At 49.2% G+C, this 18,931-nt stretch overlaps 2 protein-coding genes across 2 annotated transcripts in view; one reads left to right on the top strand and one right to left on the bottom strand.

Annotated features, from left to right (window-relative positions):
- Positions 1–2,363, top strand: part of LOC137348452 (uncharacterized) — a 108,267-nt gene extending 105,904 nt beyond the window's left edge. The window contains exon 16 of the mRNA XM_068013759.1: positions 575–2,363. Within this exon, the coding sequence (XP_067869860.1) occupies positions 575–849 (275 nt within the window). The 3' untranslated portion in view covers positions 850–2,363. The remainder of the gene's footprint in view (positions 1–574) is intronic.
- Positions 2,364–7,911: 5,548 nt separating this feature from the next.
- The window catches only part of sdr39u1 (short chain dehydrogenase/reductase family 39U, member 1), a 22,035-nt gene continuing 11,015 nt past the window's right edge, over positions 7,912–18,931 (bottom strand). Inside the window, exons 3-5 of the mRNA XM_068013758.1 lie at positions 17,687–17,808; positions 10,931–11,083; positions 7,912–8,770 (exon numbers count right to left, since the gene is read on the bottom strand). Coding sequence (XP_067869859.1) covers positions 8,361–8,770; positions 10,931–11,083; positions 17,687–17,808 — 685 coding nt within the window. The 3' untranslated portion in view covers positions 7,912–8,360. The remainder of the gene's footprint in view (positions 8,771–10,930; positions 11,084–17,686; positions 17,809–18,931) is intronic.

Here is an 18,931-nt window from a genome sequence, read left to right as displayed (position 1 = left end):
CACTGTCGGAGGGTCAGTACTGAGGGAGCGCCGCACTGTCGGAGGGTCAGTACTGAGGGAGTGCCGCACTGTCGGAGGGTCAGTACTGAGGGAGCACCGCACTGTCGGAGGGTCAGTACTGAGGGAGCGCCGCACTGTCGGAGGGTCAGTACTGAGGGAGTGCCGCACTGTCAGAGGGTCAGATGTTAAACCTGGGGGCCTGTCTACTCTTGCAGGTGTGATGTTGAAATTCCCTCAGCCATTATATCCTGGTGTCCTGGAGCCAAACTAACATCATTCTGTCTTTGTGATTTTGTTGCTGTGCTAATCTGCTGTTCACAGTTCTGGGACATCCAGGGCATGGAAGGTGCTTTCAAGATGCAAGTTTGTTTTTTCCCTTTCCTCCCTCTCTGGTCTGTTCCTTCCTCCTTGCTTTCCCTCCCTCCCTCCCTGAGCGGCATCCCACAGGAAGATTTCCCTGCCTTGTGGCAATCTTGCTGAAGCCCGGATCAGGAGCTGGTCGGGAGGGGTTTTGGCGTGAAATGGGGTCCAATGATTTAAAACAAACCCTGGTTAAGACTCTTCTTTCTTTCAGGTACGGCGTATGGCCTTGGTGTCTATTTCGCTGTCAACGCAAGCCAGTCGATCAGTTACTCAGGGGCTGATGGAAGTGGTTACAAGCACATGTACCTTTCACGTGTGCTGACGGGACGGAGCGTGCGGGGCAGTAACAACCTCCAGCGCCTGCCTTGCGTGCCTGGCTCCAGTGACCTGTACGACAGTGCAGTGGATTCGCCCGAGCAGCCGACGATATTTGTAGTTTTCCACGACACTCAGGTCTACGCAGAATATCTCATCACCTTCCACTGAGTTTGCAGCCGGACTGAGGGCAGGGGTCAAGTGTCAGGCCGAGCTCCGCCCAGGTTACCCTTCACATACAGCCAGGTTGCTGTTGTTGTCAGCAGGGTTGGGGGGGGGGGGGAGCAGAGGGTGAAAGCTTAGTGTCCGCCCAATCCATCAAACCCCTCCAGCTTGGTGCATGGGCTTCGCTGAAATATAGACCAACCAGGGAAGATTTAAACCAGCCCTGTAAAATGTTGAGGGGGGAAAAATTAGAGCATGAAAAGCAGTCGGAAAAGACTAGTAATCCAGTGGCCCAGGCTAATGCCCTAGGGACATGGGTTTAAATCCCCAACATGGCAGCTAGTGGAATTTAAATTCAATTAATTAATAAAAATCTGGAATTGACAGCTAGTCTCAGTAATGGTGCCATGAACTATCATCGATTGTTGTAAAAACCCATCTGGTTCACTAATGTCCTTTAGGGAAGGAAATCACATGTCCTTACCTGGTCTGGCCTACATGTGACTCCAGACCCACAGCAATGTGGCTGACCCTTAAATTCCCTCTGAAAGGGTCTAGCAAGCCACTCAGTTCAAGTGCAATTAGAGTTGGGCAATAAATGCTGGCCTTGTCAGTGACGCCCACATCCCATGAAAGAATTTAAAAAAACTAGACACAGAGATGTTTGTATTTGCACTTGAGACTGGAACTGGGGGCTGGTGGGGGGATGGGGGGACATCAATATAAGATAGTCCCTGATAAATCCAATCGGGAATTCAGGAGAAACGTCTTTACTCAATGGGTGTGCCTTTAAGACAGAGAGAGAAGTTTTAGATTCTTGAGAACAATGTGCCACAGCTGTACCTGTTTCCTAGGCCATGGCAGGAGAGGTAACATGGTGTACTGTAACTTTTAACTGTGTAAAAACTGGCTTCAACCAGTTTAAACTAGACACCAGCAAAGTGTGCTTACCAGCAGAAGAAGCTGTCTATTTCTCTTAGCAGTAAAACTACACTGAGTTACAGGCTGTGTTTGCCTCAGTAGAGCGAAAAACCCTGGAAAAAGATCATTTGCATTATTGAAGGTAGTAAATTCCTTTTCCCTTCGCAACTCGAAGAATTCTCTGCCTCAAGAGTGACTCTCTGTCGTCTGTTTGTGTTTGTTGGAATTTTCAGTAAAATTTCTTCTGAGACCGACGGTTTTAAAATCCAAGTGAATCCGTTGCTATATTCCTTGTTAAAAGAGCTGTGTGACGCCTGCTGCAGCCTAAATGCCTTGAATGCCATCTATTAAAAGACTGTTTTGTCGAATTCGCATGGAGACTTCGAGTGGCATCTGATTGTGCTGATCTGGACACCTCATCAACCAGGAACGTAACTCATGAAGAGTTACAACCCAGTTATTTATTTATTCTTAAGGAACAGATGATTTTTAAAACACCATTTTTAAAACCGGTTAACTGTTGATTTTTGAATGTGTGTGTGAATGGGGGAGTTAGGATAAATAAGAAGTTATAAGCTCTTTAGACATAAATTTATCTCAACAGTGTTTAAGATTTAGTTTATTAATAAAATCAATTTGTTGTCTAAAGATACCTGGTTTGGTCTGTTTTATTCTGGGGGTTACTAAAGTGTTTAATTTGGTTAATTTCAGGGAGGTGGAAAACTTTAATGATATGCTGTGACCTGTGGAGTATTGGGACTGAATTGACAGTGTACTACGCCCACTTTGTTCGTTAACAAGTGGCACAAAAATTAGTGGAAATCTGCCACTTTTTGCAGCCTTGATTTCATAGAGTGGTGGAACAGGTTCAAAGGGCTGAATGGCCTCCTCCAGTTCCTAGGTTCAGTGACAAAGCTTTGGTTCATCAGCTCGAGTGAAATCACCCAAATCTCATTGCAAGAATTGGCCTTTCACAATCTCGGGTCATTTTAAAAGTTCCCCAACTCTTCTTCGAAACAGTATCTGTGGAATCTTTCACATCCTACCTCAGAGGGGCAGATGGGGGGCTTCGGTTTAATGCCTCATCTGGAAGACAGTGCAGTCTATCGCACCTTGAACTCTATCCGGGTTCTCAAGAACACAAGAAACAGGAGCAGGAGTAGACCATTCGGCCCATCAAGCCTGCTCTCCCATTCAATACCATCATGGCTGATCATGGGCTTCAATTCCACTTTCCTGCCCGCTCCCCATATCTTTTGATTCCCTGCGAGACCAAAAATCTATCTATCCCGGCCTTAAATGTATTGAATGATGGAGCATCCACAATCCTCTGGGATAGAGAATTCCAAAGATTCACAACCTTTTGAATGAAGTAATTTCTCCTCATCTCAGTCCTGAATGATTGACCCATTATCCTGAGACTGTGTCCCCGTGTTCTAGATTCACTGACCAGTGGGAACAATCTCTCAGCTTCTACCCAATCAAACCCTTTCACAATCCTGTATGTCTCAATTAGATCACCTCTCATTCTTCTAAACTCCAGAGAATATCGGCCCAATTTACTCAGCCTCTCATCATAGGCCAACCCCCTCATCCCAGGGACCAATTTAGTAAATCTTCACTGCACTGCCTCCAGTGCAAGTATATCCTTTCTTAAATGTGGAGACCAAAACTGCACACAGTATTCCAGGTGCAGTCTCACCAAAGCCCTGTACAATTTTAGTAAGACTGCTTTATTCCTGTACTCCAATCCCCTTGCAATTAAGGCCAACATGTCATTTGCCTTCCAAATAGCCTGCTGCACCTGCATGTTAACTTTGTGCGTTCCTTGTACGAGTTCCCCCAAGTCTCTCTGAACATCAACACTTACCAGTTTGACACACTTTAAAAAAATTTTCTATTTTTACGACCAAAGTGAACAACTTCACACTTCCCTACATTATACTCCATTTGCCATCTTGTTGCCCACTCACTTAACCTATCTATATCTCTTTGCAGCCTCTCTACATCCTCCCAGCAGCTTATCTTTCCACCGAGCTTTGTATCATCAGCAAACTTAGATACATTACTCTCTGTCTCGTCATCCAAGTCATTAATATAGAGTTTAAATAGCTGAGGTCCCAGCATTGATCCTCATGGTAAAGGTCTACAAAGGAAACCCGAAAGAGCCCGAATGCCGAACCCGGACGTGTGACCCGACCCATCAGTACATGGATAAAGGCCTGCTACCCGACCCAACTCCGACGGGACCCGAAGACGTGTCGGGTTCGGGTCGGACTTCCGGGTCCGGCATCCTTTGCAGACCATTACCTCACATATAAGGCTATCCAACAGAGCACTGCCGTGCTTTACCTTGTGGCACTCCACTATTCACTGCCTGCCAACTTGGAAAATGCCCCATTTATGCCCACTCTCTGCTTCCTGACTGTTAACCAATCCTCTATCCACGCTAATATATTACCCCCAACACCAGGAGCCCTAATGTTGCCTATTAATCTTTTATGTGGCACCTTATCGAAAATCCAGGTATACTACATCTACTGGTTCCCCTTTATCTACCCTAATAGTTACATCCTCAAAAATCTCTAATAAATTTGTCAAACAGGATTTCCCTTTAGTAAAACCATGCTGACCTGTTCTAATCATACTATGCTTTTCCAAGTGCAATTAACACTTCCTTAATAATAGTTTCCAGCATCTTCCCAGCAACTGATGTTAGGCCTATAGTTCCCTGTTTTCTCGCGACCTCCTTTCTTGAAAAGCAGCGTAACATTTGGCAACTTCCAATCTGACGGGACCATTCCTGAATCTAAGGAATTCTGGAAAATCATAGCCAGCATATTCACTATCTCTGCTGCTATCTCTTTTAGAACCCTAGGATGTAGACCATCTGGTCCTGGGGACTTGTCAGATTTTAGTCCCTCCAGTTTCTCCAATACTTTTCCTCAGCTGATATCAATATCCTTACTTTGCTCACTCTTTTTAGCCCCTAGCTTCCTGCTTATTTCTGGTATGGAACTTGTGTCTTCTACTGTGAGGACAAACATAAAATATTTGTTCAATGCCTCTGCCATTTCCTCATTCCCCATGATGATTTCTCCTGTCTCTGTCTCTAAGGGACCAACATCTACTTTAGCTACTCTCTTCCTTTTTATGTACTTATAAAAGCTCTTACAATCTGCTTTTATATTGCTGGCTAGTTTACTCTCACTCTACTTTTTCCCTTATTAACTTTTTGGTAGCCCTTTGCTGGTTTCTAAAACACTCCCAATCCTCAGACTTGCTACTTTTTTTTTACACCATTGTAAGCCTCTTCTTTTCGTCTAATAATCTCCTTAACCTCCTGAGTGAGCCACGGATGGGTCTTTCTTGACGAGTTTTTGTTTTTGAATGCAATGTACTTTTGTTGAACCCTTTCAGTTGTTTCTTTTAATGTTTCCCACTGTTCATTGACTGCCATACCTTCCAGTCTATTTACCCAATTAACCTCAGCCACTTCTCCCCTCATACCTTCGTAATTGGATTTAAGTTTAGATTCTCGTTTGTGATTGAAATGTGTCACTTTCAAAATTAACATGAAATTCAATGATATTATGATCACTATTTCCCAGTGGATCTTTTACTATGACATTGCTTATTAACCCTTCTTCATTACACAAGATGAGATCTAAGATAACTTTATCCCTAGTCGGTTCTACAACGTATTGCTCCAAGAAACTATCACAAAAGCATTCTACAAATTCATCTTCTAGACCACTGTTGCCAATTAGATTGTCCCAGTCTACACGCAGATTAAAGACCCCCACAATGAATACATTACCTTTTTTACATGTTCCAATAATTTCCCATTTAATATCTGTCCAAGAATATAACTACTTTTAGGGGGCCTGTAAACCACTCCCAGGAGTTTTCTTACTCCTGCTATTCCTAATTTTCACTCAAACTGGTTCTACTTCATGATCTTCTGCGACCAGATCCCTTCTTATTAATGTCCTTCTGCTATCCTTTATTATCAGGACTACCCCTCCTCCTTTGCTATTCTGTCTGTCTCTCCAAAATATTGTGTCCCCTGGAATATTCATTTCCCAACCTTGATCTCCTGTAACCATGTCTCGGTAAGAGCAATTAGATCTCGATCATTTACCTCTATTCATGCCACTAGTTCATCTATCTTTTACAGATGCTTCACACATTCAGATAAAGGAACTTTAATTTCATTTTTTTTACCTCTATTACCTGCAATGACCTTATTTTCCAATGTTCAATTTTTGTTAAACCTTCTGTCCCTTCCTGTCCCATTCTGTTGGGAGGTACCCACATCACTATCCTGCTCTGATGCCTTGACCTCGCTCTTTGGATTTCTAAAATTTCCCTTTACCCAAACCCTCCCCCCGCCTCTCACTCTGTTAGTTTAAAGCCCTGTCCACAGCCCGAGTTATGCAATTGGCAAGGACACTGGTTCCAGCCTGGTGCAAGTGAAGCCCATCCCAATGGAGTAGCTCCCTCTTCCCTGAGTACTGATGCCAATGTCCCAGGAATTGGGAAACTCCTTCTTCCCACACCACTCTTTGAGCCACGCGTTTAGTTCCCGAATCTGCTTGACTCTGTGCCAAATTGCATGTGGCTCAAGTAACAATCCAGAGATCATTACCTTTGATGTTCTATGTTTTACTTTGGATCCTAACTCCTCAAATTCTCTAAGCAGAACATCATTTCTGCTTCTACCTATGTCATTGGTTCCCACATGGACCACGGTAATTGGATCCTCCCCCTCCCACTCCAGGTTCCTCTCCAGCCTCAAAGAGATGTCCTTAGCGCTGGCACCCGTCAGGCAACACTGCCGTTGGAGCTCCCTGTCGCTGCTACCGAGAACAGTATCTATCCCCCTGACTATCCTGTCACCTATCACTTCCACATTTCTCTTCACTCCCCCACAACTCCCCCCCCCCCACACTGGAATGGTATTTTTCGCCATGGTGCGATAGTCAGTCTGCTCATCCAGCTTGGAGTCCCTCTCTTCGTCTGCACAGGTAGCAAGACCCTCGTACCTGTTGGACAAGGTCAGAGGCTGAGGCTCCTCCATCATTACATGCTGATTTCCCCTACCTGTCTCACTCACAGTCACACCCTCCTCTCCCTGACCACTGGCCATTTCTAATGGCCTGCCAGCTCTAAGGGGTGCGACTGGCTCCTGGAACAAAATGTCCAGCTAACTCTCTCGCTCCCTGATGCTCCACAATGTCTGCAACTCAGCAATTCTGAGCTGAAATTTCTCAAGTTGCAGACACTGCAGAAATGGTTGTCTGGGATTGCAGTGCATTCCACAGATTCCCACATGCTGCAGTTGCAGCACACCACCAGCCTCGCTATCTCTGGACAACCTTTTTTAATTAGTCAATTTGTTAATAATTCAAGCTGAAGGAATGGAAAGTTGCACTCAACTACCTTGGAGTGAAAGGAAGAAGACTCACAAATTGCTGGAGACTGAAAAAGATAGGAAAAGGAGCCCTTCTTCACCCGGCTGCACCAAATTCCCACATGCACCAAATTTCCAACTTCACTCTGGCAAATGCCTCACTCAGGCAACTGTCTCTTCTTAACTGCGTGCCCACACTGCCACAACTCCCTGGACCCTCCAAACCCCTGGTCCACAATAAGGAGAGGGGTCAAAGGAGCAACCTCAGGTTGTTCTCCTTAGAGCACAGAAGGTTAACGGGGAGATTTAATCGAGACATTCAAAATCAAGAGGGTTTGCAGTAAGTGTAAATAAGGAGAAACTGTTTCCAGTGGCAGGAGGGTCAGTAACCAGAGGGACATAAATTTCAGATAAGGGGTAAAAGACGCAGAGGGGCAATGTTTTTACACAGCGAGTTGTTGTGATCTGGAATGCACTGCCTGAAAGGGCAGTGGAAGCAGATTCAATCGGAACTTTCAAAAGGGATTGGATACATGTTTGAAGGGGAAAATTGACAGGGCGATGGGGACGAGAGCAGGGGGTAAGAGTGAGATTAAGTAGATAGCTCTTTCAAAGAGCCAGCACAGTCACGATGGGCTGAATGGCCTCCTTCTGTGTTCCATGCAATTCTATGGCGACGTGGGGAAGGCTCCCAGCAGTAGATGACACGGAAGACGGCAAGTCAGGACCAGTACAGCAAAATAAGACAAACCTTTACTGTTTCTCGAGCAATTAGTTTACAGGCACACATGCAATTCCCTGGGAATGAGATGAGGGAAAGTGTGAGGAATTCTCTCAGCAAGTCTGTACTTTAAGCAATTCCCCCATCGATATCCACTTCCGATTTACAACTCCCAATTATTTCAGAGGGAAACCTACACCCGGCCTCATCCTTGTCCTCCCCTATTTCATAACCTTGTCATTCACTGAGCAACACCTCATCCTACCGACATTGCCCCCCTCTGACCTCATCTTCCCCATCTCCTGACCTCACCATCCTGTGAACCTTGACCTCCCCCATAACCCGCCGTCCCCTGACCTCCCCAGACCTCGCCCATCCCTGACCCCCCCCGACCTCACCGTCCTGAGTCCCTCCCACCCCCAATTTGCTCGATGGCAAGGGTTGGCATGGGGGGTATAATCAGGTAACTATATTCTCCAAGGCAGCTCGGAGCTCGGGGTAGCGGTACTTGTACCCACTCTGCAGGGTACGCACAGGCATCACCCGTTGACCCTCCAGCAGCATGACCCCCCTCTCGGCACCCAGCACTGCCCGCACCGCAAATTCAGGCAGGGGCAGTACCGCCGGCCGCCCCAAGCTGGCTGCCAGTGTCACTGCAAACTCCCTGTTGGTGTTCTGGGCAGGGGCCACGCCATTCAGGATACCCGATACCGAGTCATTCTCCAATGCATGGGCAAGGATTCCACCCAGGTCATCCACATGGATCCAGGGAAAATACTGCCGGCCGGAACCGATCGATCCGCCAACTCCGAGCCAGAATGGCCAGATCATCTGCTTAATGGCACCACCATCCTTTCCCAGGACCACCCCTGAGGGGGAGAGAGAGAGAGGGGGTTAGAACCAGAACCACCCCAAGGAAGAGAGAGAGGGGGAGGGTCAGAACCTGGAACACCCCTGAGCAACAGAGGGGGAGGGGCGGGGAAGGACTGGGGGAGGGGGCGGGGAAGGACTGGGGGCGGCGGGGAAGGACTGGGGGGGGCGGGGAAGGACTGGGGGGGGCGGGGAAGGACTGGGGGTGGAGAGACAGGAGCAGGGAAAGACGGGTGGGGAGAGATGGGGGGCGGAGGGAGCAAGTGACAGTGTAAACAGAGAGAAAGTGACAGTAAAAACGGGAAATGAAAGTGAAAACGAGCGAATGTGAGTGAAAATGAGAGAGAAAGAGAAAGTGACAGTGAAAACGAGGGAGAAAGTGCGAGTGAAAACGAGGGAGAGAGAAAGTGCGAGTGAAAACGAGGGAGAGAGTAAGTGTGAGTGAAAACGAGGGAGAGAAAAAGTGACTGTGAAAACAGGGGGGAGAGAGAAAGTGACAGTGAAAACGAGGGAGAGAGAAAGTGTGAGTGAAAACGAGGGAGAGAGAGCGAGTGAAAACGAGGGAGAGAGAAAGTGACAGTGAAAACGAGGGAGAGAGAAAGTGACAGTGAAAACGAGGGAGAGAGAAAGTGACAGTGAAAACGAGGGAGAGAGAAAGTGACAGTGAAAACGAGGGAGAGAGAAAGTGTGAGTGAAAACGAGGGAGAGAGAAAGTGTGAGTGAAAACGAGGGAGAGAGAAAGTGTGAGTGAAAACGAGGGAGAGAGAAAGTGACAGTGAAAACGAGGGAGAGAGAAAGTGTGAGTGAAAACGAGGGAGAGAGAAAGTGTGAGTGAAAACGAGGGAGACAGAAAGTGACGGTGAAAACAAGAGAGAAAGTGACAGCGAAAACAGAGAGAGTGACAGTGAAAACAGAGAGAAAGTGACAGTGAAAACAGAGAGAAAGTGACAGTGAAAACGAGGAAGAGAGAAAGTGACTGTGAAAATGAGGGAGAGAGAATAAGTGACAGTGAAAACTAGAGAAAGTGACAGTGAAAACGAGGGAGAGAAAAAGTGACTGTGAAAACAGGGGAGAGAGAAAGTGACAGTGAAAATGAGGGAGAGAGAGAACATGACAGTGAAAACGAGGAAGAGAGAAAGTGACAGTGAAAATGAGAGAGAGGGAAAGTGACAGTGAAAACGAGGGAGAGAGAAAGTGTGAGTGAAAACGAGGGAGACAGAAAGAGCGAGTGAAAACGAGGAAGAGAGAAAGTGACAGTGAAAACGAGGGAGAGAGAAAGTGTGAGTGAAAACGAGGGAGACAGAAAGTGACGGTGAAAACAAGAGAGAAAGTGACAGTGAAAACAGAGAGAAAGTGACAGCGAAAACAGAGAGAAAGTGACAGCGAAAACAGAGAGAAAGTGACAGCGAAAACAGAGAGAAAGTGACAGCGAAAACAGAGAGAAAGTGACTGTGAAAACGAGGGAGAGAGAAAGTGACTGTGAAAACGAGGGAGAGAGAAAGTGACTGTGAAAATGAGGGAGAGAGAAAGTGACTGTGAAAATGAGGGAGAGAGAATAAGTGACAGTGAAAACTAGAGAAAGTGACAGTGAAAACGAGGGAGAGAAAAAGTGACTGTGAAAACAGGGGAGAGAGAGAAAGTGACAGTGAAAATGAGGGAGAGAGAGAACCTGACAGTGAAAACGAGGAAGAGAGAAAGTGACAGTGAAAATGAGAGAGGGAAAGTGACAGTGAGAACGAGAAAGAAAGTGACAGTGAAAACAAGGGAGAGAGAATGTGACAGTGAAAATGAGGGAGAGAGAAAGTGACAGTAAAAATGAGGGAGAGAGAATGTGACAGTGAAAATGAGGGAGAGAGAATGTGACAGTGAAAATGAGGGAGAGAGAAAGAGACAGTGAAAATGAGGGAGAGAGAAAGAGACAGTGAAAATGAGGGAGGGAGAAAGAGACAGTGAATACCAGAGAAAGTGACAGTAAAAATGAGGGAGAAAGTGACAATGAAAACGAGGGAGAAAGTAACAATGAAAGCGAGAAAGAGAAAGTGACAGTAAATACGGGAGAGAAAGTGACAGTGAAAATGAGGGATTGAGAAAGTGACAGTGAAAACTGGAGAAAGTGACAGTGAAAATGAGATAGAGCAATAAGGATGTGTGGGACTTACCAGACCGCACGATAACATGCCGCACAACCTGGGCCTTGTCTTCAGCAAGCTGCGCTGCTGACTCCCAGTCCCTCACCAACCGTGACATAAAATCAAAATCACCACCTGCACTGTTCTCGTCATATTCTGTGGTGAGACTCGGGCGATAATATCCTGTGGGTGAAAGAGATGGTGGAGGGGGAGTGAGCGACAGGGGAGACAGAGAGGGAAGAAAGAGAGAGAGAGGGAGCGAGAGAGAGAGGGAGCGAGAGAGAGAGATGGAGAGGAGACAGGTGGAGAGAAAGGGAGAGGGGGGAAGGAAGGTGGAGATGGTGGGGTGAGGAGAGGAGAGAGGGCGGGGGGAAGAGAGAGGGCGGGGGGAAGAGAGAGGGCGGGGGGAAGAGAGAGGGCGGGGGGAAGAGAGAGGGCGGGGGGAAGAGAGAGGGCGGGGGGTAGAGAGAGGGCGGGGGGTAGAGAGAGGGCGGGGGGTAGAGAGAGGGCGGGGGGTAGAGGGAGGGCGGGGGGTAGAGGGAGGGCGGGGGGTAGAGGGAGGGCGGGGGGTAGAGGGAGGGCGGGGGGTAGAGGGAGGGCGGGGGGTAGAGGGAGGGCGGGGGGTAGAGGGAGGGCGGGGGGTAGAGGGAGGGCGGGGGGTAGAGGGAGGGCGGGGGGTAGAGGGAGGGCGGGGGGAAGAGGGAGGGCGGGGGGAAGAGGGAGGGCGGGGGGAAGAGGGAGGGCGGGGGAAGAGAGAGGGCGGGGGAAGAGAGAGGGCGGGGGAAGAGAGAGGGCGGGGGAAGAGAGAGGGCGGGGGAAGAGAGAGGGCGGGGGAAGAGAGAGGGCGGGGGAAGAGAGAGGGCGGGGGAAGAGAGAGGGCGGGGGAAGAGAGAGGGCGGGGGAGAGAGAGGGCGGGGGAGAGAGAGGGCGGGGGAGAGAGAGGGCGGGGGAAGAGAGAGGGCGGGGGAGAGAGAGGGCGGGGGAGAGAGAGGGGGAGGGTGGGGGAGAGAGAGGGGGAGGGTGGGGGAGAGAGATGGGGAGGGTGGGGGAGAGAGATGGGGAGGGTGGGGGAGAGAGAGGGGGAGAGAGAGGGGGAGGGTGGGGGAGAGAGAGGGGGAGAGAGAGGGGGAGAGAGAGGGGGAGGGTGGGGGAGAGAGAGGGGGAGGGTGGGGGAGAGAGAGGGGAGGGTGGGGGAGAGATACAGAAACAGGGAGAGAGAGAAAGGGGGGGAAGAGAGAAAGGGGGGGAAGAGAGAAAGGGGGGGGAAGAGAGAAAGTGGGGGGGAGAGAGAGAGAAAGAGAAGGGCGAGAGAGGGAGAGGAAATCAGTCATTGCAAATTGAAGCTGGACAAATTAGTCTATTTCCAGGACACCCAGAGCAGATCAGAGCCAAGCAGGGACTTAATGAAGTGTGGTCAGCATGATTGGAAGGCAAGCCCTTGGAGGTGAGGAAGTTACAGGGCCACAAAAATATTTATTACACCCTGGACCAGGAGACCATTTATTATCCCCTGGACCAGGAGACCAATTATTATCCCCTGGACCAGGAGACCATTTATTACCCTCTGGAGCAGGAGACCATTTATTACCCCCTGGACCAGGAGACCATTTATTACCCCCTGGACCAGGACAACATTTATTACCCCCTGGACCAGGAGACCATTTATTACCCACTGGACCAGGAGACCATTTATTACCCCCTGGACCTGGAGACCATTTATTACCCACTGGACCAGGAGACCATTTATTCCCCACTGGACCAGGAGACCATTTATTACCCCCTGGGTCAGGAGACCATTTATTACCCCCTGGACCAGGAGACCATTTATTACCCCCTGGACCAGGACAACATTTATTACCCCCTGGACCAGGAGACCATTTATTACCCACTGGACCAGGAGACCATTTATTACCCCCTGGACCTGGAGACCATTTATTACCCACTGGACCAGGGACCATTTATTACCCCCTGGACCTGGAGACCATTTATTACCCACTGGACCAGGGACCATTTATTACCCCCTGGACCAGGAGACCATTTATTACCCCCTGGACCTGGAGACCATTTATTACCCACTGGACCAGGAGACCATTTATTACCCCCTGGGTCAGGAGACCATTTATTACCCCCTGGGTCAGGAGACCATTTATTACCCCCTGGACCTGGAGACCATTAATTACCCACTGGACCAGGAGACCACTTATTACCCCCTGGGTCAGGAGACCATTTATTACCCTCCTGGGTTAGGAGGCCATTTATTACCCACTGGACCAGGAGACCATTTATTACCCCCTGGCCAGGAGACCATTTATTCCCCCCTGGACCAGGAGACCATTTATTACCCACTGGGTCAGGAGACCATTTATTACCCCCTGGACCAGGAGACCATTTATTACCCCCTGGGTCAGGAGACCATTTATTTCCCCCTGGACCAGGAGACCATTTATTACCCCCTGGACCTGGAGACCATTTATTACCCACTGGACCAGGAGACCATTTATTACCCCCTGGGTCAGGAGACCATTTATTACCCCCTGGGTCAGGAGACCATTTATTACCCCCTGGACCTGGAGACCATTAATTACCCACTGGACCAGGAGACCACTTATTACCCCCTGGGTCAGGAGACCATTTATTACCCTCCTGGGTTAGGAGGCCATTTATTACCCACTGGACCAGGAGACCATTTATTACCCCCTGGCCAGGAGACCATTTATTCCCCCCTGGACCAGGAGACCATTTATTTCCCCCTGGACCAGGAGACCATTTATTACCCACTGGACCAGGAGACCATTTATTACTCCCTGGACCTGGAGACCATTTATTACCCACTGGACCAGGAGACCATTTATTACCCCCTGGACCGGGAGACCATTTATTACCCCCTGGACCAGGAGACCATTTATTACCCACTGGACCAGGAGACCATTTATTACCCCCTGGGTCAGGAGACCATTTATTACCCACTGGACCAGGAGAACATTTATTACCCACTGGACCAGGAGACCATTTATTACCCCCTGGGTCAGGAGACCATTTATTACCCCCTGGACCAGTAGACCATTTATTACCCCCTGGGTCAGACGTCCATTTATTACCCCCTGGACCAGGAGACCATTTATTACCCCCTGGACCATGAGGCCATTTATTACCCACTGGACCAGGAGACCATTAATTGCCCCCTGGACCTGGAGACCATTTATTGCCCCCTGGACCAGGAGACCATTTATTACCCACTGGACCAGGAGACCATTTATTACCCCCTGGGTCAGTTGACCATTTATTACCCTCCTGGGTCAGGAGGCCATTTATTACCCACTGGACCAGGAGACCATTTATTACCCCCTGGACCAGGAGACCATTTATTACCCCCTGGGTCAGGAGACCATTTATTACCCCCTGGACCAGGAGACCATTTATTACCCTCTGGGTAGGGAGACCATTTATTACCCTCCTGGGTGAGGAGGCCATTTATTACCCTCTGATCCAGGACAACATTTATTTCCCCCTGAACCAGGAGACCATTTATTACCCCCTGGACCAGGAGACCATTTATTACCCCCTGGGTCAGGAGACCATTTATTACCCACTGGACCAGGGGACCATTTATTACCCACTGGACCAGGAGACCATTTATTACCCCCTGGGTCAGGAGACCATTTATTACCCACTGGACCAGGGGACCATTTATTACCCACTGGACCAGGGGACCATTTATTACCCACTGGACCAGGAGACCATTTATTACCCCCTGGGTCAGGAGACCATTTATTTCCCCCTGGGTCAGGAGACCATTTATTACCCTCCTGGGTTAGGAGGCCATTTATTACCCCCTGGACCAGGAGACCATTTATTACCCCCTGGGTCAGGAGACCATTTATTACCCTCCTGGGTTAGGAGGCCATTTATTACCCTCTGAGCCAGGACAACATTTATTTCCCCCTGAACCAGGAGACCATTTATTACCCCCTGGACCAGGAGACCATTTATTACCCCCTGGGTCAGGAGACCATTTATTACCCCCTGGACCAGGAGACCATTTATTACCCCCTGGGTCAGGAGACCATTTATTACCCCCTGGACCAGGGTACCATTTATTACCCCATGGACCAGGGGACCATTTATTACCCTCCTGGGTTAGGAGGCCATTTATTACCCTCTGAGCCAGGACAACATTTATTTCCCCCTGAACCAGGAGACCATTGATAACCCCCTGGACCAGGAGACCATTTATTACCCCCCTGGGTCAGGAGACCATTTATTACCCTCTGAGCCAGGAGACCATTTGTTACCCCCTGGGTCAGGAGACCATTTATTACCCACTGGACCAGGAGACCATTTATTACCCCCTGGACCAGGAGACCATTAATTACCCTCTGAGCCAGGAGACCATTTATTACCCCCTGGACCAGGAGACCATTTATTACCCTCCTGGGTCAGGAGACCATTTATTACCCTCCTGGGTCAGGAGACCATTGATTACCCCCTGGACCAGGACAACATTTATTTCCCACTGGACCAGGAGATCATTTATTACCCCCTGGGTCAGGAGACCATTTATTACCCTCCTGGGTTAGGAGGCCATTTATTACCCCCTGGACCAGGAGACCATTTATTACCCCCTGGACCAGGACAACATTTATTTCCCACTGGACCAGGAGATCATTTATTACCCCCTGGGTCAGGAGACCATTTATTACCCTCCTGGGTTAGGAGGCCATTTATTACCCCCTGGACCAGGAGACCATTTATTACCCCCTGGACCAGGAGACCATTTATTTCCCCCTGGACCAGGAGACCATTTATTACCCACTGGACCAGGAGACCATTTATTACTCCCTGGACCTGGAGACCATTTATTACCCACTGGACCAGGAGACCATTTATTACCCCCTGGTTCAGGAGACCATTTATTACCCCCTGGACCAGGAGACCATTTATTACCCACTGGACCAGGAGACCATTTATTACCCCCTGGGTCAGGAGACCATTTATTACCCCCTGGGTCAGGAGACCATTTATTACCCACTGGACCAGGAGACCATTTATTACCCCCTGGACCAGGAGACCATTTATTACCCCCTGGGTCAGACGACCATTTATTACCCCCTGGACCAGGAGACCATTTATTACCCTCCTGGGTCAGGAGGCCATTTATTACCCCCTGGGTAAGGAGACCATTTATTACCCCCCTGGACAAGGAGACCATTTATTACCCCCTGGGTCAGGAGACCATTTCTTACCCTCCTGGGTCAGGAGGCCATTGATTACCCCCTGGACCAGGACAACATTTATTACCCCCTGGGTCAGGAGACCATTTATTACCCTCCTGGGTCAGGAGACCATTTATTACCCCCTGGACCAGGAGACCATTTATTACCCCCTGGACCAGGAGACCATTTATTACCCTCCTGGGTTAGGAGGCCATTTATTACCCTCTGAGCCAGGACAACATTTATTTCCCCCTGAACCAGGAGACCATTTATTACCCCCTGGACCAGGAGACCATTTATTACCTCCTGGGTCAGGAGACCATTTATTACCCACTGGACCAGGAGACCATTTATTACCCCCTGGACCAGGAGACCATTTATAACCCCCTGGACTAGGAGACCATTTATAACCCCCTGGGTCAGGAGACCATTTATTACCCTCTGAGCCAGGAGACCATTTATAACCCCTTGGGTCAGGAGACCATTTATTACCCTCTGAGCCAGGAGACCATTTATTACCCCCTGGGTCAGGAGACCATTTATTACCCACTGGACCAGGAGACCATTTATTACCCCCTGGACCAGGAGACCATTTATTACCCTCCTGGGTCAGGAGACCATTGATTACCCCCTGGACCAGGACAACATTTATTTCCCACTGGACCAGGAGACCATTTATTACCCTCCTGGGTCAGGAGACCATTTATTACCCCCTGGACCAGGACAACATTTATTTCCCACTGGACCAGGAGATCATTTATTACCCCCTGGGTCAGGAGACCATTTATTACCCTCTGAGTCCGGACAACATTTATTTCCCACTGGACCAGGAGACCATTTATTACCCCCTGGGTCAGGCGACCATTTATTACCCTCTGAGCCAGGACAACATTTATTTCCCACTGGACCAGGAGACCATTTATTACCCCTGGGTCAGGCGACCATTTATTACCCACTGAGCCAGAACAACATTTATTTCCCACTGGACCAGGAGACCAGTTATTACCCTCCTGGGTCAGGAGACCATTTATTACCCCCTGGGTCAGGAGACCATTTATTACCCTCTGAGCCAGGAGACCATTTATTACCCCCTGGGTCAGGAGACCATTTATTACCCCCTGGACCAGGACAACATTTATTTCCCACTGGACCAGGAGATCATTTATTACCCCCTGGGTCAGGAGACCATTTATTACCCACTGAGCCAGGACAACATTTATTTCCCACTGGACCAGGAGACCATTTATTACCCCCTGGGTCAGGCGACCATTTATTACCCTCTGAGCCAGGACAACATTTATTTCCCACTGGACCAGGAGACCATTTATTACCCCCTGGGTCAGGCGACCATTTATTACCCACTGAGCCAGGACAACATTTATTTCCCACTGGACCAGGAGACCATTTATTACCCCCTGGGTCAGGAGACCATTTATTACCCTCTGAGCCAGGACAACATTTATTTCCCACTGGACCAGGACAACATTTATTTCCCCCTGGACCAGGACAACATTTATTACCCTCTGTGTGTAGCTACCTACAGTCACACAGGGCAGAGACAGCTGGATTTTACCTACTCCGGTGAGCAGCACCCAAATCCGTGGCGGTTTCTTAGCTTCGGTAATCGCCGTCGCCAATGTCTGTGTGGTGTGAACCCGGCTGGAGACAACCTCTTCCTGAAACTGTCTGTTCCACCTGTAAGAGCAGCAATGAGGGACACGAGGGCTCAGCAATACCAATATCACGTGTAAACACCAACATCGTATCAGACACAGACGGACACCCCGACACAGACACACACACACAGAGTCACACTCGGCATCGGACACACACGGACACCCCAACACATTCACACAGATACAGACACACACAGAGACACAGACACCCCGACACGTTCACACACACACACACAGACACACAGACACACACACACTTGGCATCGGACACCCCAACACATTCACACAGATACAGACACACACAGACACACACGGACACCCCGACACGTTCACACACACACACAGAGACACACAGACACACACACTCTTGGCATCGGACACACACGGACACCCCAACACATTCACACAGATACAGACACACACAGACACACACGGACACCCCGACACGTTCACACACACACACACAGACACACAGACACACACACACTTGGCATCGGACACACACGGACACCCCAACACATTCACACAGATACAGACACACACAGACACACACGGACACCCCGACACGTTCACACACACACACACAGACACACAGACACACACACACTTGGCATCGGACACACACGGACACCCCAACACATTCACACAGATACAGACACACACAGACACACACGGACACCCCGACACGTTCACACACACACATAGAGACACACAGACACACACACACTTGGCATCGGACACACACGGACACCCCAACACATTCACACAGATACAGACACACACAGACACACACGGACACCCCGACACGTTCACACACACACACAGAGACACACAGACACACACACACTTGGCATCGGACACACACGGACACCCCAACACATTCACACAGATACAGACACACACAGACACACACGGACACCCCGACACGTTCACACACACACAGACACACAGAGGCACACACACACTCTGCATCAGACACACACGGACATCCCGAAACGTTCACACAGAATGTCACCGCTCACAGCTCCAGGGACCCGGGTTCAATTTTGGGTACTGCCTGTGCGGAGTTTGCAAGGTCTCCCTGTGACCGCCTGGGTTTCCTCCGGGTGCTCTGGTTTCCTCCCACCGCCAAAAACTTGCAA

The sequence above is a fragment of the Heterodontus francisci genome, chromosome 34, assembly GCF_036365525.1.
Source record: "Heterodontus francisci isolate sHetFra1 chromosome 34, sHetFra1.hap1, whole genome shotgun sequence".
NCBI classification, from domain to species: domain Eukaryota; kingdom Metazoa; phylum Chordata; class Chondrichthyes; order Heterodontiformes; family Heterodontidae; genus Heterodontus; species Heterodontus francisci.
Note: the sequence above shows the minus strand (reverse complement) of the source record. Positions and strands in the feature narration are given on the sequence as shown.